At 36.6% G+C, this 24,527-nt stretch overlaps 1 protein-coding gene across 4 annotated transcripts in view; it reads left to right on the top strand.

Annotated features, from left to right (window-relative positions):
* KIAA0825 (KIAA0825 ortholog) overlaps window positions 1–24,527 on the top strand; it is a 362,385-nt gene that overhangs the window by 26,072 nt on the left and 311,786 nt on the right. For all 4 annotated transcript variants that reach the window (XR_011471210.1, XM_070412335.1, XM_070412336.1 and 1 more), the window contains exon 3: window positions 19,585–19,716. Coding sequence is in view for 3 of the 4 variants with exons in the window: in XM_070412335.1 (XP_070268436.1) it covers window positions 19,586–19,716 (131 nt within the window). In the remaining variant the exon portion in view is untranslated. The remainder of the gene's footprint in view (window positions 1–19,584; window positions 19,717–24,527) is intronic.

Below are 24,527 nucleotides of genomic sequence, written 5' to 3'. Positions count from 1 at the left end.
CCAGTCTGGCTAAGGGGCTGAGGGCCGTTTTCAGGCTGGCGGGTGACTGAAGCTCCCAACTGCTCCTTTTTTTCTTTTTTCTTTTTCTATTCTGGGCCAGCTTTAGCTCTGAGGCCTCGCTGCTGAAAGCAGGTTTCTGGCCTTTACCTTCTGTATTTGATACAATGTTGCAGTCTGGCTGGCTGAAGCCCGGCTGACTGAAAGCCGGTTTCTGGGGTTTTGTTTAGCTTCTATATTTGCAACATAGTTGCTTAGAGTTGCAGCTGAGAGGCCGGCAAGTCAGGTGGGGAATGTTGGAGTCCGCCATCACTGGAGCAAGCAAGCCTCCCTGTTCGCTTCAGTGCATGGCTGCCGGCCGCCATCTTGGCTGATAGTTAATTTGCATAAGAATATGCTGATTAGCCAATGGGAAGGGTAGCGGTCGTACGCTAATTACCATGTTTCTCTTTTATTAGTGTAGATGTACAGTGTTGAATTTGAGAAATTTCTAATCGTTTTCATTTGGGATGATGATGTGGAATTTTCTCTTCATTTCTGGTCCTAACTTTACTTTTCCTACCCATTGAATCCTCCCATATCACATCTTTATTAAATCATCACAATTCTAACAAGTAATATTTTTTCTAAGCCCCAGTCCTCAACAATAAGAGGTAACTAGAAGAAAAAAACAAAAACAAACAAAATAAAGAGGTAATCATGCTGCATTGTATAGAGTTTTAAAAATGTGTACACTTGTGTATAAAGGTTTTGGCTAAGTTCTCCAAACTCATTTAAACTATACTAGTGCCCTTGTTTGAACAAATCATTATTATTGTTCATACTAATACAAGTTCTGATTTCTATTTGATAAAAACGAAATTTTTAAACAAAAATTCAGAGGAAACTTTCTAAATTCTGAGGAAGCTATCAAATAAATGAATTGTAACTCAGTGTATACTGTAATATTAAAAAGTTTTCTGACAGAGAAACTAAATATTATAGGCTCTTACAAATTCATTTAGAGCACTTGCAGATTTATGCATTTAATAAGCTGGGTAGTTAATCTGACATATATTTAATGTCCTTCAATGAACGGTGATGTTCTAGTGACTGCTTGGCAGAGAATGATGAACTTTTATTTAGTGTTTATGCTACATAAGTTAATTCTATAAATGTCTTTCTAATGGGGTGCAATATTTGCTTTTAATAGTTTTCTATAATATTAAGAGGTAATATGCATTGAGTATTTTCTATATGACAGCGACTGTTCTAAGTACTATCCATGGATTATCTCATGTAATCCCCATAAAAATTCTTTAATGCTATCACTTTTATAAATGCCCTGGGGGAACATGAAAGGAAATATTACAAAACTAGTAAATAGTGGAACTGAGATTCAGACTCAAGTAGTGTGACCACAGAGCTCCTACTCTAAGCCCTCACTACTCAGAGTGCAATCTGCAGGCCAGCAGTGCCTGGGAACTTGTTAGAATTTAAAATCCAAGGCCCACCCTAACCCTACTGAAGATCTACATTTTTTAAAAGTATTTTTATTGATTTCAGAGAGGAAAGTATTCGAAGAGAGAGATAGAAACATTACTGATGACAGAGAATCATTGATCAGCTGCCTCCTGCACACCCCCCACTGGGACCAAGCCTGCTACCCAGGCATGTTCCCAGACCAGGAATTGAACCATAAGTCGATGCTCAACCACCAAGCCACATTGGTTAGGAAAAATCTACTTTTTTTTTTTTTATCCTCACCCCAGGATAATTTTCTATTGATTTTTAGAGAGAGTGGAAGAGAGGGGGAAAGACAGAGAAAAATATCAATGTGAGAGAATCATTCATTGGATGCGCCCCGGGCCATCGAGGAGCCTATAACTGAGGTACATGTCCTTGACCAGAATCAAACCCGGCCCAGGCTCTATCCACTGAGCCAAACTGGTTACGGCTACATTTTAAACAAGATTCCTAGATTATTAGGAACCTTGAAGTTTGGGAAGCACAGCTCTAAACCATTATGCTATCCTGTCCTCATGAACAGAATTAAGTATCTTTTAAAACAAATTTGTATTTTATGTACAGTGTGTTACTGAAATCCCACCTTTATGCTATCTTGGGCATTCCTATCTATACTAATAAAAGGGTAATATGCTAATTAGACCGGGTCAACCAGCCATCTTTCGGACATCCGACTTCTTTCCGGACAAAGTCATGGTGGTGGGGGCCAAGGCAGAGACAGGGGCGAGATCAGGCTGGCAGGGGATTAGGGACAATCACGCCGGCAGAGGAGGGCAGTTGGGGGCAGATCAGGCCTGCAGAGAAAGGTAGTGGGGGCAAACTGGCCTGCAGGGGAGGGCCATTGGGGGTGACCAGGCCTGCAGAGGAGGCAGTTGGGGGCAAGATCAGGCCGGCAGGGCAGGGCAGTTAGGGGCAAACTGGCCTGCAGGGGAGGGCAGTTGGGGGTAGCCAGGCTGGCAGGGGAGGGCCATTGGGGAGACCAGGCCAGCAGAGGAGGGCAGTTGGGTGTGACCAGGCCAACAGGGGAGGGCAGTTGGGGGCATGACCAGGCCGGCAGGGGAGGGCAGTTGAGGGCGACCAGGCCGGCAGGGGAGGGCAGTTGGGAGCAACCAGGCTGGCAGGGGAGGGCAGTTGGGGGGGGTGACCAGGCTGGCAGGGAGGGCAGTTGGGGGCATTAGGCAGGCAGGCAGGTGAGCGGTTAGGAGCCAGCAGTCCTGGATTGTGAGAGGGGTCCCAGATTAGAGAGGATGCAGGCCAGGCTGAGGGATACCCGCGCCCCCCCCCCCCCCCCCCCCCGCACGAGTTTTGTGCATGGGACCACTAGTCATAAATAAAGTACCTTATATAATGAGCTCTAATAACTAAACATGAGCAGGGATCTAAAGTAGACCCACATTATCTTGAAATCAATTGTATAAAGAACAGAAAAAAACACCCAGATTATAAACAGCAAGTCTTTCTACAGTGGCAACTAACTTCAACATCAGAGACTTTCTTACAATCACAGTGAAGCACATTGCCTAGAGTACAGACTCTAGAGACAGACTGCCTGGATTTGAGTCCTGGTTCCCACTTCCAGCTGAGGGGCCTCAGGAAAGTTACACAGCTCCCTACACCTTGCCTTCATCATCTGGGAAGTGAGGGCCAAAGGGGTACTTACTTCACAGGATTGTTGTGAAGATGAAATGAGTTAATCAGTAAAGGATTTAGAACAGGGCCTGATATGAGGTAAGTGAATACATGTTAGCTACTTTAGTTGTTATTAGCTATGCTTCCCAGCTTGGAATAGAATAGATTTATATCTCACTCTTCTTGGTTATCAATTGGTAATAAATTGACAGATATATTTGTTAGCAGAACTCATCACATAAGGGCATATTTTTGTTGTGAGAGTCTAAATTACAAACTTTAGTTTCTGTATTTTCTGAAAACTATCTCCCTGTGGCACTTCCTACCTGTGACTTCTGCTAAATGTCACTTGTTTGTGGTACTTAAACTGTTAAGATCAGTTCCAAATCAGAATGAAATGTGTTAACAGTATGTTGAATTTTATTATTTTTTAATTAAAATTGTTTAATGTTGACATTATTGCAGCTGTCCTCTCCCCCACCCCTTATTAATAAAGATCATGGTTGTAAGTTCATTTGGCCAACTACTTGCATAAGCAATACAGAAAAATTAGATGGATAAATAATGTTTGTTTAAAGGCTGAATGCTTCAAGAAACTTGTTTCCTTAGGGATGAACATAATTCTGAAATTAATCATGGAAGTCTTTAGGAGAATAATGGTTTTCTATGCAAGTACTCACTTAGCAACTTTTCAAGAATACATCTAAAGTATGAAGTGAGATTGCATGTTCCTGGAAAGTACCATTTTGAAAACCGATTTGTTAAAAGGCACTGAGATCAAAATACTTGGTGAAAACAATGCCCTGGAAAACTTTTAAATTGCCAGCTCCAGGAACCACATCCAGAGTTCCAATTCACGGGGCCTGGAATGAGGCCCGGGTACTTGAATTTTTAATAAGTGACTGAAGTAATTCTACTTAAATTATTCTTGAACTGCACTTTAAAAACACTGCAGGAGCATCGAACAGACTGTCAAACTACAGCGGGAAGGCCAGGGAGGGTTGGGGGGTGGGGTAAGAGATCAACCGAAGGACTTGTATGCATGCATATAAGCATAACCGATGGACAGAAGACACTGGGGAGGGGAGGGAGGCCCGGGGAAGTTCAAGGGGAGAAAAAAAAAGGAGACATGTGTAATACTCTTTGTAATACTTTAAGCAATAAAACAAAATTAAAAAAACACTGCAGGAGAGGAAAATACAAATTGGAAAAGGCTTTTGCTGACTACTCATTTCTTTTTGCAGCATTGTGCCCCTTGCTACTTGTTTTTCCCATCCGCTGACCCTCTTACTTTACCTTCTTTGGCTTTTCTCCCTCCTCACGTTAGTGTTCCCCATGCCAGTCCTTAATATTCTGCTTTTCTCTCCTTTACCCTTTCTCAAAGAACATCTCTTCTGGCTTTGCCGGTCATATCTTTGTAATAATTCTACAGAAAACCACAAAGGTCTCTTTGTAATCTAAAAATCTCAGCCAAAATGCAGATGTTGAAATCAATTTGAAGGCTGTGGCAGCATTTTAAAAAAAAATAAATAGGAAGAGTGGGGAGAGAGGAAGAGAACGACTAGAGTAGACTAGAAAATATCAGAGGAAGTATTAAGGTTAAGTAATGTTTCATGAAGCTTTTGTTTAAGATATGTGTGTGCACACATACCCATTAGATTGCAATGCACTTTGTGGATCATAGTCCAAAAAATTTGAAAGACACTGAGTCTTGGTGTTCTGAACTTCCATGTGACATTATGTTTCCTCACGCATTTCCCTCCTATGCCTCCTCCATTTCTATTCTGGACATTTCTACTCATATAATCCACTCAGAAATATCATGCATATAACTGAATTTGCAATACCTTCTTATCACAATTTTCCTCCTAAGTTTTAAAAATCTATTCATAAAATATCATTCTGTCATCCAGATGAAAGTTTCAGCATTTCCTTTGTAATAATTTAGCCCTTGCTACATAAACTTCCCTATAGCTTCATCTCGCTACCCTTGCCTATCCTAGGGCTATAACCAGCAGAAAACCTATGGGCAACCATAGAGTTACCCACTCCTCAGCTAGCTTCCTGAAGCTAGCATGGAGCACTGCCTGGTATTTTTTGGCTACCTTCAGTTTTCTGGAAATCTTTTTATGTCATGCCACATAGAGCTAGATTATCATTTTTATAGATACATAAGTTCCATTTTATGTATGTCATATTGTCATTTAAAGTAGCACATCACAATGACACCCTGTCATATATACAGCCTGCCCAGAATAGTCCCATTTTATGCCTTTTGTCCTAGCATTACATCTGGTTTAGCATTTGTCTCAGACTTTTTACTTTTGAATGAAGTATTATTTAAATACTTGCATGTAAACAAACTAGGTTAGGTTTAGGTAGGCCTACACTTTGTATTTCCACACTGTGACACGATCTCATATGTGAGATGCCAGTGTAGCGAACAGAATTCTCACTTTAACATATGGTTAAATTGGCAATAACTCATTTCTCTCTTCCAGATCCTTTCCAGAGGTAATACTATATGCTAACACATCTTTTTCAAGGGCAGCATGAAGGGTGCTTGGTGATAAAGTGAATGCACTCTGGCATGAACAGAGTGATACAGCGAACTTATTCAGCTTTTGTGTGATGGTGATGGCAGAAGTATCCTATGCTGCCACTTCCGCTGGCCACTTGATGTGCCAGCCAGTTGCGCTGGACAGCTGCCCTAGCCCATGGATTGCACAGTTTCTCAGACTTTATTTAATCTTGCCATTGAGGGAATACATTCTGGACTTTGTTGCCACAGGGGTTTCATCATGTATCATGTAGTATAAATCCACAACTACATATTTATTTTATTATTGGGTAACACATTTTTATTGTATAATAACCCTTTTTGATGACAGTAATTAAAAAACACACACCAGCCCTGACTGGTTTGGCTCATTGGATAGAGCGTTGGCCTGTGGACGCAAGGGTCCCAAGTTCCATTCCGGTCAAGGGCATGTACCTTGGTTGCGGGCACATCCCCAGTAGGGGGTGTGTAGGAGGCAGCTGATTGATGTTTCTCTCTCATCGATGTTTCTAACTCTCTATCCCTCTCCCTTCCTCTCTGTAAAAAATCAATAAAATATATTTAAAAAAAAACACACACCAGTACAAACTTAACAGTTATGATTTGCTGAAAAGAATTTTCATGTGTAATTCACACATGAAGGGGCTGTAATGATATCACTGATCACGTGAAAGCAAGAAGACATCAGTCTGCTGAAGAAGATCAACATCTACTGCACAGTCTTCTTTTTTTTTTATAGCACAGGTGGAGATTTATTGAAGAAAAAGTACAGACTCCCACGTGGGGAGAGGGAAAGAGTCCCACAGAATGGACTCCCAAGTAGGGAGAGGGAAAAGGTCCTTACACAGTCTTCTTTTAAGACCATGCTTGCAAATACTACATTTCCATACCTAGCTGCAGAAGGTACGTTTATGTACCATTCTGTGAAACATGACTTTTCATTTATATAAAGTGATGGTTCTAAGTTAATCTCTCTTAATTTTGGTTTCACATTTTCTTGTGCATGTATAAAAATGTGAAACAATAGCTGTTAATATATTGGCTCCATTAAAAGAAATTTATCAATAGTTAAATGATACCAGTTTTACATGAGTATCATTGGACATTTCTAATTTTAAAAAATCAATTCCAGTAGTTCAAGTTTTGTGTCTAATTCATGGGATCAAAGTAAAGCATTTAGAAATTTATCCTGTAAAAGGTGAAACACTTGACGTTATTGTGAATACTGTTATAATTTGTATTAAAAACTGCAACATGATAAAATTATTTGGTTTTTGTGATGTTAAAAATATGTTGTGGTAGAACATAACATCATGAACATTTTTAAAATAAATGTAGAACCTATGGAGAGAACTATACTTGAAATATATTGTGATGCACATTGTAATTCATAATAGCATCAAAAACTTTCAATATCTACCAACCTAAGTAGAAGTTGTAGTTGTCAAAAAAAGTACAAATGTGCTTATACATACACAAGATAACCAGCCTATAGATTTTTGTGATCAGACTGATGGAAAGAAAACAAAAATGATTTAAGCATGGCAGTATACACTTCCTCTCTTTGGATTTTAGAAATGTTTGAGACTTTAAAAATTGCTTTGTGTCCTACCACAGTATTAAATACTCTTATTAAAATGTCCTCTCAATTTTGGTTGCAATTTATTCAAAATCTATTAGAAATCTGTAATCAAAGCATTTATTACATGGAAGGCAAAAATTTAGTTTATGTGAAGCTTTTAGAGAATTGCAGTTATTGGGGGAAAAAACTCACAAGTAGGAAGACGTTAAAATATATCCCTTTGAAATCATAGTGGGAACTAAATGATGATAACTTGAATGGTGTATAAGATTTAATTGTGAAATTCCAAGATTTTGTTTTGAATTATGTAGACCTATGGGGAAACCCTTTTGGTGGAGCTCATCTTTTTAACTGAATAAATTTAAATTCTAATTCAGAAGAGGATGACTTTTCTCCTGGTCACTTAGACTTAAAATCCTGCTATAAACACTGATTCCTCTCTTTGTTTTACAAAAATCATTCTGGTGGTAGGCTAGAGAATGAATTAGAAGGAGGTAATACAAAATACTATAAGGGAGACTCTTTAAGAAACTGCTGCACTAATCCAGAGGATGGAGTTTTAATCTACACAGGAGCAATAAGAGATGAATGGATGTGAGAGATAGAGTTAAGACTGATCATTTGGCTGTGAGTTTGGTGAGATAATGTTGGAATGTGGGAGAAGACTCTCACATTTCTGACTTGAGTATATAGGTTGATAGTAGTGCTGCTAACTATCATAGGGACCTCACGAAAAGAAAGAAGTTTCAGAGAGAAAATAGTAATGTTGTTTGGGAGTATGTGAGTTTAAGGTGCCTATGGGACATCCAAGGGAGTGATGTAGTATGGAGTGGGGTAGTTAGAACAGGAGTTCCCACACACAGGTTATACTGGTAGACATGAATGTAGATGAAATTGAATAGTCAGAAGACAGTGGGAAAGAGAAAGAAAGGAGCTGTACAGGAGACTGAGCTCTGGTATTCAAGATAGAGTTGGGAGAGAAATCATGCTTGAATGGCCAATGGATTGGCCTTTGGAGAAGGAAGACCCTAATACTAGAATTAAGTATAACAAACTGAGGGAACACGACATTTGGGAATTGTGAGGTTCTAATAACTATAGGAGAAATCCAGGCCTAGCTTAGACAGGAAATGTTCCAGAAATATTTTACCATTTGGAGTTTCTAGACTTCAGTTTAATAAATCAAACTTCAAAGACATAATTGTCCATAGTGTAGTTTTACACTACAACTTTTATTCTAGTACTCTTCTACAAGCTTACTATTCATTTTTACTCTGACTTTTGGAAGTTTTACATTGTGTATGCAAGGATACATTAATTAGTATAGAGTGGACTTTTTAATATCTTGTCAAAAACATCAGTTGTGTTATAATTTGATGCATAGAAGTGTTCTAGAAATTTGACTGTGAAGTCAAGTCAGTCTAAAACAATTTAAAAGTCTCTTTAGATTTCATTCTTAGAACCTGTTTCTCAATGGTATCGTGGAGTACAATTTTAACTTTTTTCATTTCATTTTAGTTATGGTCTGTTACTTTTCAAAATTACATCAAGATGTGTTATTTGTCTTTAGACATGTTTAGGCATTAAAGCACCTAATTTAAGTAGTTTTTTATTCCTGCAACCTATGCCTCCAAATTATCTCTTATATATCCATTTTGATCCCTCAGTTTGGGTATATGATTTATCTTTTAGTATAAAAATGTTGAGTTCTTTCATCACAATTACAGTCATTGGTCTGATAACCCTGCGAGTCAATCTATACAAAACAAGAAGCTCATATCAAACTCCTGGCAGGTTTAGTTAAAATTAAAATGCATGCTTAACTGTAGAGATTGTCAAGTGTGGAAATAATATTTGTCCAGCTGGACAGCTTTCTTTTGTACTTGCTAAATGAAAGTTGAGATTCTGTCTGCTCCTTGAAAGCTTCTGTGTCATGAAGGTAATTTGGACTGTTTGTGGTTTGACAGGGATTATTAAAATCAGATGAAGTGAAGGGAAGCAAGTGTGAGAAAGCAAAATTGACACTGACATTCTCTATTATTTGCAGCTTGGATCATGATGACTATGTTGATATGATAGATTCACTGTTGAGATATGTTAAGCAGCAAATAAAGTAAAAAGCAAGTATAGTGATGGATTTTTAGATTTAACATGAAGAAATCCAATATTTACTTTCACTGATTACTTTTTAAATAGATTTTTCAGGTCATTTTATATGAATTTGCTTTAACCAACAACGAATTATCCTATTGAACTAAAGAATTAAAAAGTGTACTGCAAAGGCAAGATTAAATATTAAAGAAATAGATCACTCAATTAAAATAATAGAATTTTAAAACTATAAGCGTCCTTAAAGATTATTATTATTCTTTTTTTTGTAGATGGAAACTAGGAAGAGTTTTAAGGCATCACATTTAAATTTCATTTGATAGCTTAAATGTTAAATTCTGATATTTCATTACAAGTATATTTTCTAACCATTCACATTTTTTTAAAAAATGGTTTAAGTCACCTGGCTGGCGTGGCTCAGTGGTTGAGCATCGATCTGTGAATCAGGAGGTCCCAGTTCGATTCCCAGTCAGGACATATGCCTGGGTTGAGGGCTCGATCCCCAGTGTGGGGCGTGCAGGAGGCAGCTGATCAATGATTCCCTCTCATCATTCTCTCTCATCGTGTTTCTATCTCTCCCTCTCCCTTCCTTTCTGAAATCAATAAAATATATATATTTTTAAATGGTTTAAGTTGTTAAAAGGCATTTATGGTTTAAGCCATTATTGTAGATAACCTTTTCTTGTTTAAAGATAATGTACAAATTATGTTATTATAGTTATATGTTGCCTACAAATAGTATTATGTGCATTAATGAAGTAAATGGCTTCCACAAATGTGATTTTCTCCTAAAACATCCTTAGTAGAGGGAGGTATAGCTAGGAAGTTATTTCAAGATGTCAATTAAGGATAGTGATAGTATAATAATGTAATTAAATGTGAAGAATTATACATATAAAAAAATAAGGTAAAGAGCCTGGAGTTGTCCTATGCGTTGTGGAAAGTCTTCAGTGTTATTTAAACAGGATAGTGAAAGATCTGATTTGATTTATAAAAAGAGAAGCCTAATGCCAGAATGCAGGGTAGATACCAACTGGGTGTCCTGTGATTCAGCTCAATTCAATTCTAACACTAACTACATGGAGTTAGTGCAGACTCCAAAGTTAAAGGCTCAATCCCACAAGACTGCCCCCACTTCTTCCTGGCCCACTGCAAGTTTGGGGGCTCCCACGCCCTTCTCAGGTTCACTAATTCATTAGGGTGATTCACAGAACTCAGGAAAGCACTATACTTCTGATTACAATTTTATTAGAAAGGATACATTCCAGAATGGCCAAATGGAAGAGATGCATAGGACAAAGTAAGGAAGGGGGTAGGAGGAGATGGGGGGCAAAAACAAAATATATATGTCTCATTATACCACAAGATGTGAGTCCTGAAGGCGAGATAGGAGATTTCTTCAGCAGGAAATAACATCAGTTTGAGAATACTGGTAGCAGACAGAGAAAAATTTGAGAGCATATTATGACCATTTAAGATACAGAGAAAGAAAGGGTCAAAGAATTTGATGACTAAGACAGAGATCTTAGGATTTATGTACCATATATGGACACTTCAGCATCTCTCTTTTGTGTGTTTTTATTTTTATAACTGGTTAGAAATGTGAAAACCATTCTTAGCTTGCAGGCCATAGAAAAAAACAGACTGTACCATAGTTTGCTGACCCTGATACTAATACTAGGGCAAGGGAGGGGAGATTAGGGAGCCGGTGACTCCATAATATAGGAAGAGAAGCTAGTTTAAGAGAAAGATTTTGAATTAAGTTTTGGACATGTTGATTTCAGGGGACCTTTGAATCAGTGAAGTGGAACTGTCTAATAAGCGCTTGGAATATGTGTGTGGGTTTTGGAGGAAGAGCTAAGGTTAGAGATATAGACTGATTTTTCAGCATCGAGATAATAGGTGAATGAGGTTGAAATGAAAAGCATGTGGAATACAAAAGAGGACCAAGAACTCCAGCATGAAATGGATAAGAAGAAATTTTTCTTTCCCTCCCCTAGTCAGGCAAGGGGAAAGGAAATTTGGGAAGACTACAAAATGAGAACTAATAGGAAGAGATTGTTTTTGAGGTCTGAGAAGAAATATCCAGTAAATAAAAATAACACAAAAAATGTTTAAATTAAATGAATTTAATCACTTTAGAAAAAAATGAATCTAATATTGTAAAATTACATTAAAAAGAAGGCAGTGGCTTTGAATGAGGCATGCTCAGGGAAAGTATTTAAAATGAGAAGCTGGTCTACAGAGATCCCTGTGGCGAATAGCAGTGTTTAATGGCACAGATGAAAGAGGAGCCAATCAAGATGTTTATTAGTTTAATAAAATCTACTCTGGTTAATTTAAGCAAAAAACAAAACAAAACAGAAATGTTACTCTTGGGCCGAGGAGGAGGGAGAGGGTTGATTGTGCATCTCACAGAACCAAAAGAAAACTATATGAGCAATCAGCCAGTCAGAGGACAGAAACTAGCAGTTACAGGGGCCTCAGCCAAAAAAAAAAAAAAAAAATTAATGCACCTTCTCTTGGAAGGCTAGAGTTAACTTGATGGCTACCACCAATGATTCTCTTTCCCTGCCTTCATTCCCAATCTCAGAATTCATTTAGTCGCATTTGATGGTTCAGCTTGGGTCAAATGTTTAAGCCTGTATCAATTACTTATGATCAGGAAAGCTGAATGGGTCCTCTAACATAGAAATGGACAACCATTGTATATCTGTGTATAATATCTCAGATTAAAAAAAGAAGAAGATATTATGTGAGCTTGCCAACTAGCTAAAGTGAATAAATGTGTGAGAGACAAGAGACCTGGGAACCCACGATACTTAGGAAGATTGGCAAGAAAGGAAACAACTGTAAGGAAGGAGTAGTTATCAATACCAAATAGTGCAGAGATTAAGTGTGATAGGAATTAAAAAATATTTGTCAGTTTCAGTGTAAGGAAATAGGCAGAAACCAGATTGCTCTGGGTTGAGAAATGAATGTCAGATAAGAATATAGTAGGAAATATGGACTGCAATTTTGAGATGCTGGGCTATGAAGGGAAGGGGGTCCTACAAAGGGTTCTGTTGGTTTCTAAAGAGCAAGAAACACAAACTTACTTATAGTTAGCTGAAAGGGATATTGATACTATAGCATGTGATAATCGATGGAGTCAAAACTCTGGAAATCATAAAAGGGTATTTCAATGGAAATAGTAATTTATCAAATTAATGTTAAGTTAATTAATAATATTTTGAAAATTTAAGAGAATAGTATCACATCAATATAACCAGCTAATTAATACTAGTAACATAATACTAGTAGAATTTTTAGGAGAAATTCTTAAACCCTTGGAACATACTTTAAGAACCTTAATTTTTTTAGAAGTACCCATTTGTATACAACGTACATGCTAAGTTCAAATCATTCTACTCTGTTAAAAGGAAATTCCTTAAAATGTAATTGACATCTCATAAGCTATCTATGTTGTTATTCCCACTTGATACATAGTAAAACTGCCTTTTTAAAAGTGTTCCATAACTTAAACTTTTTGCTATTGCAGTTATTCTGTTCTCCAAACTACTAAGGTTTTATTGCACTTAAAAATTCATTCATTAATCATTAGTTCCATGATTTGTGACATTATTTAGGTCTAATCTCAAATTGTGTGATAATTTTATGACTTTAAAATTACATGAAATATGTGCATGCCAAGTTACAAAAAATGCAAAAATTAAAATTTGTTTTCACATATGGTTTCACTGTTATATTAAAGCAAGAGATGGCTAGGATTGCGTGTTGAAGATTATAAAGAGTTATTAAAATGAAAATATTTTCTAAAAAGAGCAGTACTTTGAAAACTAAAGAAAGCAGTGTCAGGTTTGGTGAGTAAAGCATACGACAATTAATTCAGTTTGCTTGACAAGTTGCAATAGTGTATTCTGACTGAGCCTGTCAATTTCTACTTCATACATACACATATGTAAATTACTAATAGAGGAGTTACAATGAAATATTTTGTAATTTACTGAAGGAGATTTTAATAGCTGTAGTATGTTTACATAAATATTTACTGACTGTATATTAATATTCTAACCCATATAATTTTAATAATCAGAACTTCCACAATTATTTATGGAAAATATAGTAGTCTGTGGAGGAAAACCTAATATATAGATCAGAGTTGAAAAATAAATTTGAATAGAATAAGAAATTTTTTATTTTCTAATTTAAGACTTTAATGCTTAAGGTATTCTAAATGACTATCAACAAATTGAGATTTGCTTAAATTGTTTCTCATTCTTTGGGGGAGACTAAAATATTAGGATTTTAACTTCCAGTAACTGATGAAATAAGTTACTGATGACTCTGAATTATCACAGGGGAAGATCTAGCCTTAAAAAAAAAAAAGAAATCTGGGGGAGGGATTATATAGGTTTCATAATAAAGAAAATTTATAATGGTCCTAGGGGACACTGTCAAATATATAAGGCAGTAAACAACCAATACAGAGGCATTTTATATATAGCTTTGTGATTAAGGGCAGCCTTTGAAGCAGTCTAAATCCCAGCTTTGCTACTTCCTATCTAAGTGATTTGGGGCAAGTCATGAACCTCTCTGTGCCTAAGTTTCTACCTTTTTCATATGGAGATTATAACAGTATCTATTGCATAGGATTATAATAGGAATTAAATGAGTTCATATCTTTAAAGTACTTCAAACAATGCATAGCCCATATAAAATACTACGTAAGAGTTGGCTATTATTAATATTAATATTACTTAATACCTATAAATTATATCTCAATAAATGAGTTCACTGAACCAAATAAAATTTTCAAGATTTAGTAAAAGTTAAATTTTGAGTTATATAAAGTTGGCAGGACTTTGTGAATGATACAGGAAGAGTACTTTGTGACTAGATATAAACGGGAAAGTAAAAATGAACCAGGCCTGAAAAGATTGGTTCAGGTTTAAGAATATCGATCTGGTCAAAGTTTATTTTCACTTCGTTTTGATATCAAACCAGCAACTCAAACCAATCCAGCAATAGAAAGAACAATACAGATAATATAAAGAATAAGAGATAAGGATACAATGCCTCTAAAAATATGATTCTCTAATGTCTTCCTTTTCCTTCTGGAGGCACCAGGCCCAAAGTCCATTGGCCTCAAAAATTTTTGTTGAGGGAAGAATGTGGCAAGTCAGAGTAGCCCAGAGACATGGGCTAGTTGCTTCTTAGAATATTTTAGGGAGACTGAGTTTTGCAGGCAGAAAAGCAGTACAGGGCATCTATTTATTACCATAGAATAATATCTTGATGCCTCACATTTCTTGTTTTTGCATATTATTTCTTGCTATGGGTTCTACTTTAGCTTTCCATGTAGCAGTCCTGGAGAGCTGAAGTGGCTCTGAGAGTCCAAGATGCAGGAAAAATGATGGGATTGACAAACAAAATAGTCCATTTTAAGAGTGAATTTGGGTGGAAGGGTTCAGAAATATGTATGTCTCTTATAATTTCTTATAGAATACAACAAATTTATTGCTAGAAGAAACCTCAGGGCCTAATAAATCCATTAAATGAGGAACGTGAGCCCCATCCTTCTTGAGTAACTTACCCAAATGCACATAGACATTAACAGAACCAGGATCAGGACTCAGATCTATTGCTTCTTGGTTCAATAATGTTTATAGTTAAATGTGTTTTATCATAGTGCAACATTCTGAAACTTCTTCAGTTTCAGATAGAATGTGTAATTATTTTTAATTAATACCAACACCCCACTTCCTTGCCATGCTCTTTCGCAGTATTTATTTTAGGTTAGAGAGCATTGTTGAGTAGTCAAACTTCCAGTGAGCCAGAGCTGGTGGACACATTCAGTCTACATTGAGTTCACAGAAGGTATATGACCCACCTCACTGGGCTTTTCCACTGAGGAAAAATCACACAGTCCTGTTTTTCCCCTTTACTAACTCAGTTGTAGTGTGGATTTCTTCCCAATGGTTCAGTCTTCTTTTTAGTACTTTTTAACATTTATTAGTTGGTTATAAGAAGAATGGCACTCCAGATTTTTATTGTTGAAGAAACAGAAAAAAGATAAAATAAGGACCCTAACCATTATATGTTTAAATTAGAGAGAGATAGAGAGAGAGAGAGAGAGAGAGACCCTACAATAGAAAAGTATCATTTTGAAATATGTTAAAAGATTGGTGCGATTCCAAAATTATTTTTCTGGGGTTTCTTTTGATCACATAAACTATAATTTTTTATTGCTTTATTGTAATGTTTTCTGGCAGTGCTTATAATATGCTCGTATTTTCTTATAGTCACTGTTCTTAGGAATTTATAACTCAACTGTTACATTTTGCCTACGGCTGAAACATGATCTACAGATGTTTGGCTTAGATATAATTCTTCAAACATAACTCATTTTTACAGGCAATAATTAATATTAGATTGGATTTTCATACGTGTTTGAAATATTAAGCACTGTGTTTTTAACCTTATAAAAAATTTCTGAAACATTATAGGAGAATGAACATTTAAAAACAATGTTGCAGAATAGCAATTTCAAACACAAAGTTATTGTACTTTAAGGAGGTGCAGCTCCCATTTTTGATTTATCACGGAGTAAGATAAGAGACTTCATTCATTATGTCAAATTATTATAATCTTCCTGATGACAATTTAATAGTTGGAAATACAGGAACATAAAGAGACTGTAAAGCTATATCCTGACCCACAATTTCACTGCCTCTTCCTTTTCCTCCCTAAATTTTATAGTTAGTTCTACCTTTCTAAAATTTCTAAATTACCCCTGGAGTATTTGCCAAATTACATTCATCCCTCAATAATTTACTTTTCTGTTGTTGAAGTCATAGTTACCTTTTAGAGAATAGCAGTGATCTTTCTATTGGCTGCTTTTTTTTTTTTATGGCCTTATTCTTTTTACTGTCTCTGCTCCTTGTGAAGAGAGACTGTCCAACCTTTCCATTCCATCATGATGCCCAGCAATGGCAGACACACTGTGGCACAGATAAGGAAATGGGAGGATTGGCGCCTATGCCCATGCCCATTCAGTGCGTGCTTCTTTCTCACCACAGTCCTGCAGGGATCACTGCCAATTTAAGAGACATTTCTAAATCCAAACTTAAGCATTACTTACCACAGTCTACTCTATTTATTTCTTATGTTCATCTATGCATAACTATTTATTCAGGTTAATGTTTTCATCCCATTAGTTATATTTTGTCCATCAGTTTTTATTTATTTGTTTTTTTTATTTTTTTAATTTATTTTTATTGATTTCAGAGAGGAAGGGAGAGGGAGAGAGAGAGAGAAATATCAATGATGAGAGAGAATCGTTGATTGTTGCCTCCTGCACGCCCCCCATTGAGGATCAAGCCCACAACCCAGGCATGTGCCCTTGACCCTGAATCAACCTCCTGGTTTGTAGGTCAACGCTCAACCCCTGAGCCACTCCAGCCAAGCTGTTTGTTTTTAAATCCTATCACACAGCATCTTAGTCTTGCTGCCTTTTACCTAAAAGGTGACTCTTGCTTCTCTTATCCTTCATCACCATGGAACCATATAAATATGGATATGGAAGCATCACAAGATGTATGCCAGTCTCATGAAAACTCTAAACCATCATCATTCTGCTACTCCATCTTGTCACAGCTTTAATGCATTCTTTGTTTTTGTTGATTAACTTCTTTACTGAGGTTAGATAGAGAAAAGTCAGACAACCATGTAGATTGGGAATCCTTCAAAATCATGATTCCCAACCTTATCTGAATGCTCAGCATCTTTCAATTTATTATCAGTTTACTCTAGAACTGATTTCAAAGAAGGACATAAAACACACATTATCAAAATAATACAAGAAACATTTTCTTTTAACAGCATTTGGAAGCACAAATAAAATAATACAAAAAGATTGGTGAAGTGGTCATATTTAATCAAAAGATATTTAGGAATTATGTAAGTTTTGAAATAGATTTTGAATAAAATGATAAACACAAATTGCTAAGAGAGAAGTTAAGGATGGAAGGTGTCTAAAATGAAGAGAGATAGGGAATGTAAAATAAAAAATTATAAGTCCCACTGAGAGCAGGGGTAATTTCTTTTTAAAATATTTTACCAAAGGCTAGTATGCAAAGTGTCCCCTCGGGAGTTCGACCCAGAAACTGGGAGTTTAATAGCTCGCTATAATGTGCACTGACCACCAGGGGGTGGCGTAGAAAGAAGAAAGGCCCTGGCTGGCAGCCAGAAGGCCCCGATTGGCCCTGATTGCTGGCCAGGCCTAGGGACCCTACTAATGCACGAATTTTGTGCACTGGGCCTTTAGTTATATATGAAATGATAAGTACTTATTGCAAAAAAAACCAAAGCAAACAAAAAACAATTGAGGGAATCGATCAGGTAGACCTAGAGCAGCTTGTAGCAAATATATACCCCTGGACTACAAGGCTTGAATGGGCAGCCCATTCTTGGGTCCCCCTCCCCTTGCAAGGAGTCTGAATCTGCTTGTAATCAATTTTCCATACTTTTGCTTAAATCTTCTGGTCCATAGCTCATTCTTCGGTGTCGTGAGACACGACCCCGAGAAAAACACCTCTGGTTATCAGTTAGACAGACATGAGCAGAGCAAGGATGATGGGACAGATACAGAAACTAGATGCCTAGCAAGGGGCAAAACTGGAAAGACAAGAACCTTGCCCCCAGAGAAACCTTTCCTCCCCTAGCTTATTGCTGGTCATGTGGTTTAGATCCTCCCGCCCTGACCTTTTCCTCCCTGAAGATAGCATCTGGCCTCAGTTGTATTTCGGCTCCAGGGCTAGAAAAGCAGCAAAACCAGAAAAGTGATGCCATAGCTACCTCAGGACCAGCTACATTGACTATTAAACCTCTGCCCTGGTGCTGACCAATCAGTGGAGACCACAACCCTGAAAGATCACACCCTCCCCTGAGACTTCCCCTAAGGTTTCCACTTACAAGAGAGAGAAATACACTCAGAGTGAAGGGCCCAGTGTGCACTCTTCCCAGGGGAGCAGGCTCACCCCATTCCCTTTCTCCTTCTTTAGGGACCCCATGAGACTTGCAACCAGGGGAGCATTGGGCAGCGGCAGCTTGTCCCGAGCTAACCCCCTGAACCTGTCACCAAGGCCCCCTTTTCTCTGACTTCTCAGTGAGCCAAAGCAGCCCAGCCCAGGCTCTCCTGTTGCTTTTTCTATGCTCTTCCTTGTTTCACTGTCCTAAATATATTTTTAGCTGCAGCCAATAAATTCTTTCTTATTTTGCTATACTTTGTCTCTTGATTGAAATCTTTCCTTCAAGAAAACAAGAGCCAAGGTCTCATGGTCTCATCGGTAACACTATCAGTCATCAAAATATTTTATAAGCACTATTGTATGTCCAAAAATAACATATCCCTAAATAAAATAGTTCATACACTGTACCAACTCATCCTTCTTAATCTGTCCCATTGCCCTGACCCTACATGTTCACATAGCACTTCTCACCATGTGATCTTTTATAAAATCTGTTGATGTGTTTCTAAAATGTACCTTCCCCACCCGAATAAAACTCCGTAAAGGAAGGGACTTTCACTTGTTGCAGCTATATCCCAAGCTTCAACTGCAATGCTTCTTACTTACCAAACATTCAATAAATATATATGGAATGAATGGATGAATAACTCTTTGATAGTGGGGAAAAATGCATATCTATAAAAAGTAGCAAATTTAAGTTTTAGTTATCAGAGAGGAGATTTTTTTGCCTTTTTCATATATGAATAGGGCCTGGGTACTAGGCATTAACAATTCTGACGTTATCATTTCCAGGTTAGTTTGTGGGTAAGAGTGGAAGGAAGGTGTTAAATTCTTCCTGCAACTGCCTTTGTTCACAGTGGTCTGTGAGGCTTTGTGATTCCTTTGCAGTGCTGGGTTACAGTGAGAAGCAGCAGGATGTTTATAAGTTCTCTCTGAGGGGTGCTGTTTTGTTCAGTTTTCAAACTAGAGAAAAGTGTGAAAATTAGGTCACACCTCATGAACTTTAACAAAACACTCTACCCAGCTTACTAATACCCTAGTTCTTCTATTGCTGTATTTCATTTTTCCTAAAAGTGGGAATTATTGGTTTTGATTTAGTATCACATATTGAGGTAGGTTTTTCCCTTTATTTTGAAGTAACTAACATGTTTTTTATTCTTGTTCCTCAGAATGGACTGGGGAGATGAATATTCCCATAATTCCTTTGACCTACATTGTTTGTTAAATTCATTTCCTGGAGACGTGGAGTTTAAGCAGATCTTCAGTGATATTGATGAAAAGATAGAACAAAATGCTGCAAGGTAAATATTGCTAATGAATTAAAACAAGTTAGTTTCATGTTTAATTTACACATACATTACCTAATCTAGTTTTATTGTTTTCTACTGTTAGATAATTTTAGGTTTTCATTGTCATTAACTTTGCTGGAAGAAAAAAAAATGATGAGACTTTCCTCCCTAAAATTTAATGTGATTTTTCTTATCTGATTAGTACTATATTAAAACTATATATATATATATATATATATATATATCGGCATTGACTTTGTTATCGGTGGAAGTGGAGTTCTTGGGATGCCACAAGGAAAAGAATTTTCTGAGGTCCCTCCTGAGGATGGGGATTCATGGAAAGCTTTATTGATGATGTAAAATTAAGGGGTTCCCTTCGAAAGTCCCTTCTCTGTCTGTCTTGCCATGGAAGAAGTCCAATCTTGTCTTCAGCAGGGCCAGAATGAAAGCCACTGCACAGAATTTCTGCTCCATATTAAAGTCCAGTCCAGCATCCTGCGTGCCATGTTGCTGCTTATGGGCATATGACTACTGTAGGCGAGCGCATGAACACAGGGCGAGTGCGGTTCACAGAGCAAGAGGGAGCACAAGAAGAAGAAAAGGGAACTCTTTGTCTGGGGATTTTGCCCTTCCAGGATTTTGTGCACTTGCAGTAGCTCCATCCTCTCAGCCAATGATCTTCTCCCTGGCTAGTCTGAGGTGACCTTCCCTACGTCACTTCAACTTCACTGCACATGCGTCCATCTCCCCTTGCGCCATGCGATTCACAGGGAATGAACCAGTGATTCCCTGGGGAGCATAAAACTATGGCTTTCTAGTGAAGCTGCCCAGATGACCATGCTAGATAGGACAATAACACCTTCAAATAGATAAAGTTTATTGAATTGCTATTAATGGTTTCTTAGATTTTGCCAATATTGTTGGCCTGGATTTTTTTTTAATATGTTTAGAGTTAAACATTGTTCTTTGATGGCTAAGCACAAAAATTTTAAATTAAGGTATTAAAATAAAATAATAGTATAAAGCCGTTGATTGCTTGAGTTGCTGAAAACAGAATGTTAAAAATAAGTTATTGCCAAAACCGGTTTGGCTCAGTGGATAGAGCGTCGGCCTGTGGACTGAAGGGTCCCAGGTTCAATTCCGGTCAAGGGCATGTACCTGGGTTGCGGGCACATCCCCAGTGGGGAGTGTGCAGGAGGCGGCTGATCGATGTTTCTCTCTCATTGATGTTTCTGACTCTCTATCTCTCTCCCTTCCTCTGTAAAAAATCAATAAAATATATTTTTAAAAAATAAGTTATTTATATGTAATGTTTGTCATTTTAACTCTCTTTCTCACTTACGTTGGGAGGCTAGTGACTCTGCAGAGAATTGTTATGCCATATCAGTCTTCATTACCTACTTCAAAAGTGTTACCAAACACTGAGGGCAGCTAGGGCAGCTAAGTAGTTTCCCATTAATACATGTACTTTGCTAGAATAGACTTTGTCTTCATATGTATTTCTGTACTCTTGAGTCAGTTTACTTATTTGAATCTTTTTGGTCAAAGATTCTAATAATTCCCCTAATGTAGGTTATAAATATGAAGCCACAGTAAAAATTTCTATTGTAGAATGATAACATAGTATTTCCTTCTTAAAAATTTAAGGTATAGTTATATTGAATTGTCAAAGAACTGAACCAAGCAAGTGAAATGTTCCTATAATTTTTTCCTCAAGTTTTATATGAGAATGTGGTTAATTTTTTTATCATTATATAAATGTGCATAGATAACAAATTCAAAAGATAGCATACCCACTGAAATTAGGCTCCTACACTTCCACAGAAACTGGGAGATACAGGAGCTATCTCCTTGGTGTTTGCATTTGGAAAAGATGGCTCCCAGGTTCTTGAGATAGTCCTGGCTTGGAAAGTTGACAAAAGTCCTATCTAGTCTTCCAAGGGATACATGTCAAAGAGATGGAAAAGTGCTTATAATTACAAGTTTCTCAGGTAAATGCTTTTAAAACAGGAATGGAGGGAAATCTTTGTTCTTATTTAAAGCAGAGAGAATTAAGTCTCTTATTTTTAACTTGTATTTGCCCTTACACTATATGTATATTTTTAATTTAAAAATTATACCCTTATATTCTATGTCACAGTTGATGAATATAATGTTTTGTTGTTGTTAATCTTCACCCAAGGATGTTTTTTCATTGATTTTTTTAGAGAGAGTGGAAGGGAGGAAAGGAGTGGGGGAGAGAAAGAGATATGAGAGAGACAAATCCATTGGTTGCCTTCTGCACTTGCCTCAATCAGGCCTGGGATCGAACCGGCAACCTAGGTACGTGCCCTTGGCCAAGAATCAAACCTGCAGCCTTTTGGTGCCTGGGCCAGCACTCCAACCACGGAGCGACACCAGCCAGGGTTATGAATATAATTTTTAAATTTAGCATGTATATGACTTAACCATCCTATAGTGTATGTTATAATCTATGTTATATATAAATATAAAATAGCTATATTGAACTTTAGTTAATTATATACTTAGATAATTTATATATTTATATATTACATGACAATTTCTAACTCAAAGGAAATTATAAGTGAAAATAGGTTAATAAGTCACTTATATAAATTTCAGAGATGGTATTTAAAACAAATTTTTAATGTTTTTAAAAAGATAACCTTTATTCATAATAGCATTTAGATTCCCTCAAAACAAAACCAGCCACTGAACTCTGATGCTTTTATTGTAGACTGCTTCAATTTTATTTGCTAACCCATCTGTAGTCAATTTCCCTCCTAGTCAATAAGAAATCATATTTAGAAGTAAAACAGTGATTAAAATACTGTATTTGCATTCATAAATTGTTATGGAGGTCAAAACTCAGATGTTGGTATTAAAAAGAAAATATGACAAGGAATATAAGGATATAATTTTTAAATTAAAAATATTTTATTGTCCATATATTAAAACAAACCTTGAGCAGAACCACCTCCAGTGACCATTGAGCTTTACAGCGCATAAAATAAGGGAGTAGCTGTATGTACTGTATGCTACATTTAGAATCAAGTCTATTTTTCATCAAATTCAATTATGTTTTTATTATACTCTAGAGAATAAACATAATAGTATAGGGTATATATATTTTTAAAAATAAAATACTGAATAATAACTATAGTTCAGAAGAGTGTAAATCATTTATGCACTCATTTATTGCCTTCTAACAGAATAGCTTTTAGAAAATTGTATGTCATGACGAATCAGTTATGCTACACTTACAATGCAGTAGTTGAAATACCTTTGGCATTTTTTTGTTTGAACAGTTCTATTTATCTCTCAATGGTGTACATTGAATAAGTAATGTACATCTCCATGATACGGGTTTTCCCAATACTTTTTAAAGAAAAAAAATCATTAGTAATCTATTTTTAAATACAGTATTTTTATTTCCTCTTTAATTTTTAAAGTTGTATTTCTAACAGTCACCTTGAATTCTAAGTGTGAATTCCTTCCTTTCTTCTTAATGTCATCAGGTTTTATGAGCCACAGGGTCTGTGCTTCCCCAAAGCAGTGATTCACCAGAATGGACCAGGGTGCCCGAAGGTCACTGAACCTTCACCTGCCCTTTAAGAGGCTGTCATTCTCTCAGATCGTTTTACTTTTACATCCTTGGTTCTATTCAAGTCAGAGCTAGGTGGCTCTTAGGTCTGACCGTGGAAATCAGTGAGAGTGAATCATTTACTTTCAACACAGATCAAAATTGGGGAAAAGAGGCTAAGTAACTGACCAAAGAGGAATATATGAATGTTGTACCCACAGACTCAGTGAGTTCAGTAACTGAAAAGTGCAAACACAGTGAAATATTTTTTTAACCAAAGGACTTGTATGTATGCATATAAACATAACCAATGGACATAGACACTAGGGGGGTGAGGGCATGAGCAGGGGAGGGAGGAAATGGGGGGATAAGGACACATATGTAATACCTTAATAAAGACAAAATTAATTATTTAAAAAACTGGAAAAAATATTTTTTTTAAGCTGAATGGACCTTATTAGTTTAACAAGATATTGGGGTATAGAAGTTCTCTTGGGCTCACAAGTGACATAGGACAATTTTTCTCTTCTTAATGTGCAGTTGAACAGATAAAATTGTATCATTAAAAGTTTATGTTACCTTCTATTTTGTAATTATAGACAATCTGTGTGAACCTCACAGGACATCAGTCTTGCTGGTCCTGGTACAAGATTACTTTTTTGTGTATGTAAAGAAAAAACAAATGCTGCCATCAATAATATTTGTCTGAATCCAGGAGCTCTGTTGTGGGAGTGGGATGGGGGTGGTATTAACTTTTTGTGACAGAATATTGGATACATGGCTTCTATAAATTTAAACACGCTTATTCATAGAAGATACCTATTCCGTAGATTACACTTACTTCTCACATAATACTTCAATGTTTGTACTTATATATGAAAATTTTCTTTAGACTTTCCACATGATGGCATAAAGGTCTAAAAGTAACCAAAACAAATCTTCAAATATGCTATCAACTTTGGGTTTGTCATGGCATAACCACAAATCTGCCAGTGGACACACACACACATTAATATATTTTATGACCAAAGAAAATTATGTTAATGAGATATACCCACGCCGTACCTTGAAGCTGTAGTACATCCTTTTTCTTTGCTGTGAAGTATTCCATTCTACAGTTTTGTTGTTTCAAGTCTGGGACTATTCTAAAAAATCTATTTTAATGTTTAAATTTCTCATGCTATAAAAATAATCTTTAATCTCTGCCATGATACTGCTACCCTGATTTTAAAAATAAAAA

The sequence above is a fragment of the Myotis yumanensis genome, unplaced genomic scaffold, assembly GCF_028538775.1.
Source record: "Myotis yumanensis isolate MYYU_CA2020_CCGP unplaced genomic scaffold, mMyoYum1.0.hap1 SCAF_4, whole genome shotgun sequence".
Classification (NCBI taxonomy): Eukaryota; Metazoa; Chordata; class Mammalia; order Chiroptera; family Vespertilionidae; genus Myotis; species Myotis yumanensis.
Note: the sequence above shows the minus strand (reverse complement) of the source record. Positions and strands in the feature narration are given on the sequence as shown.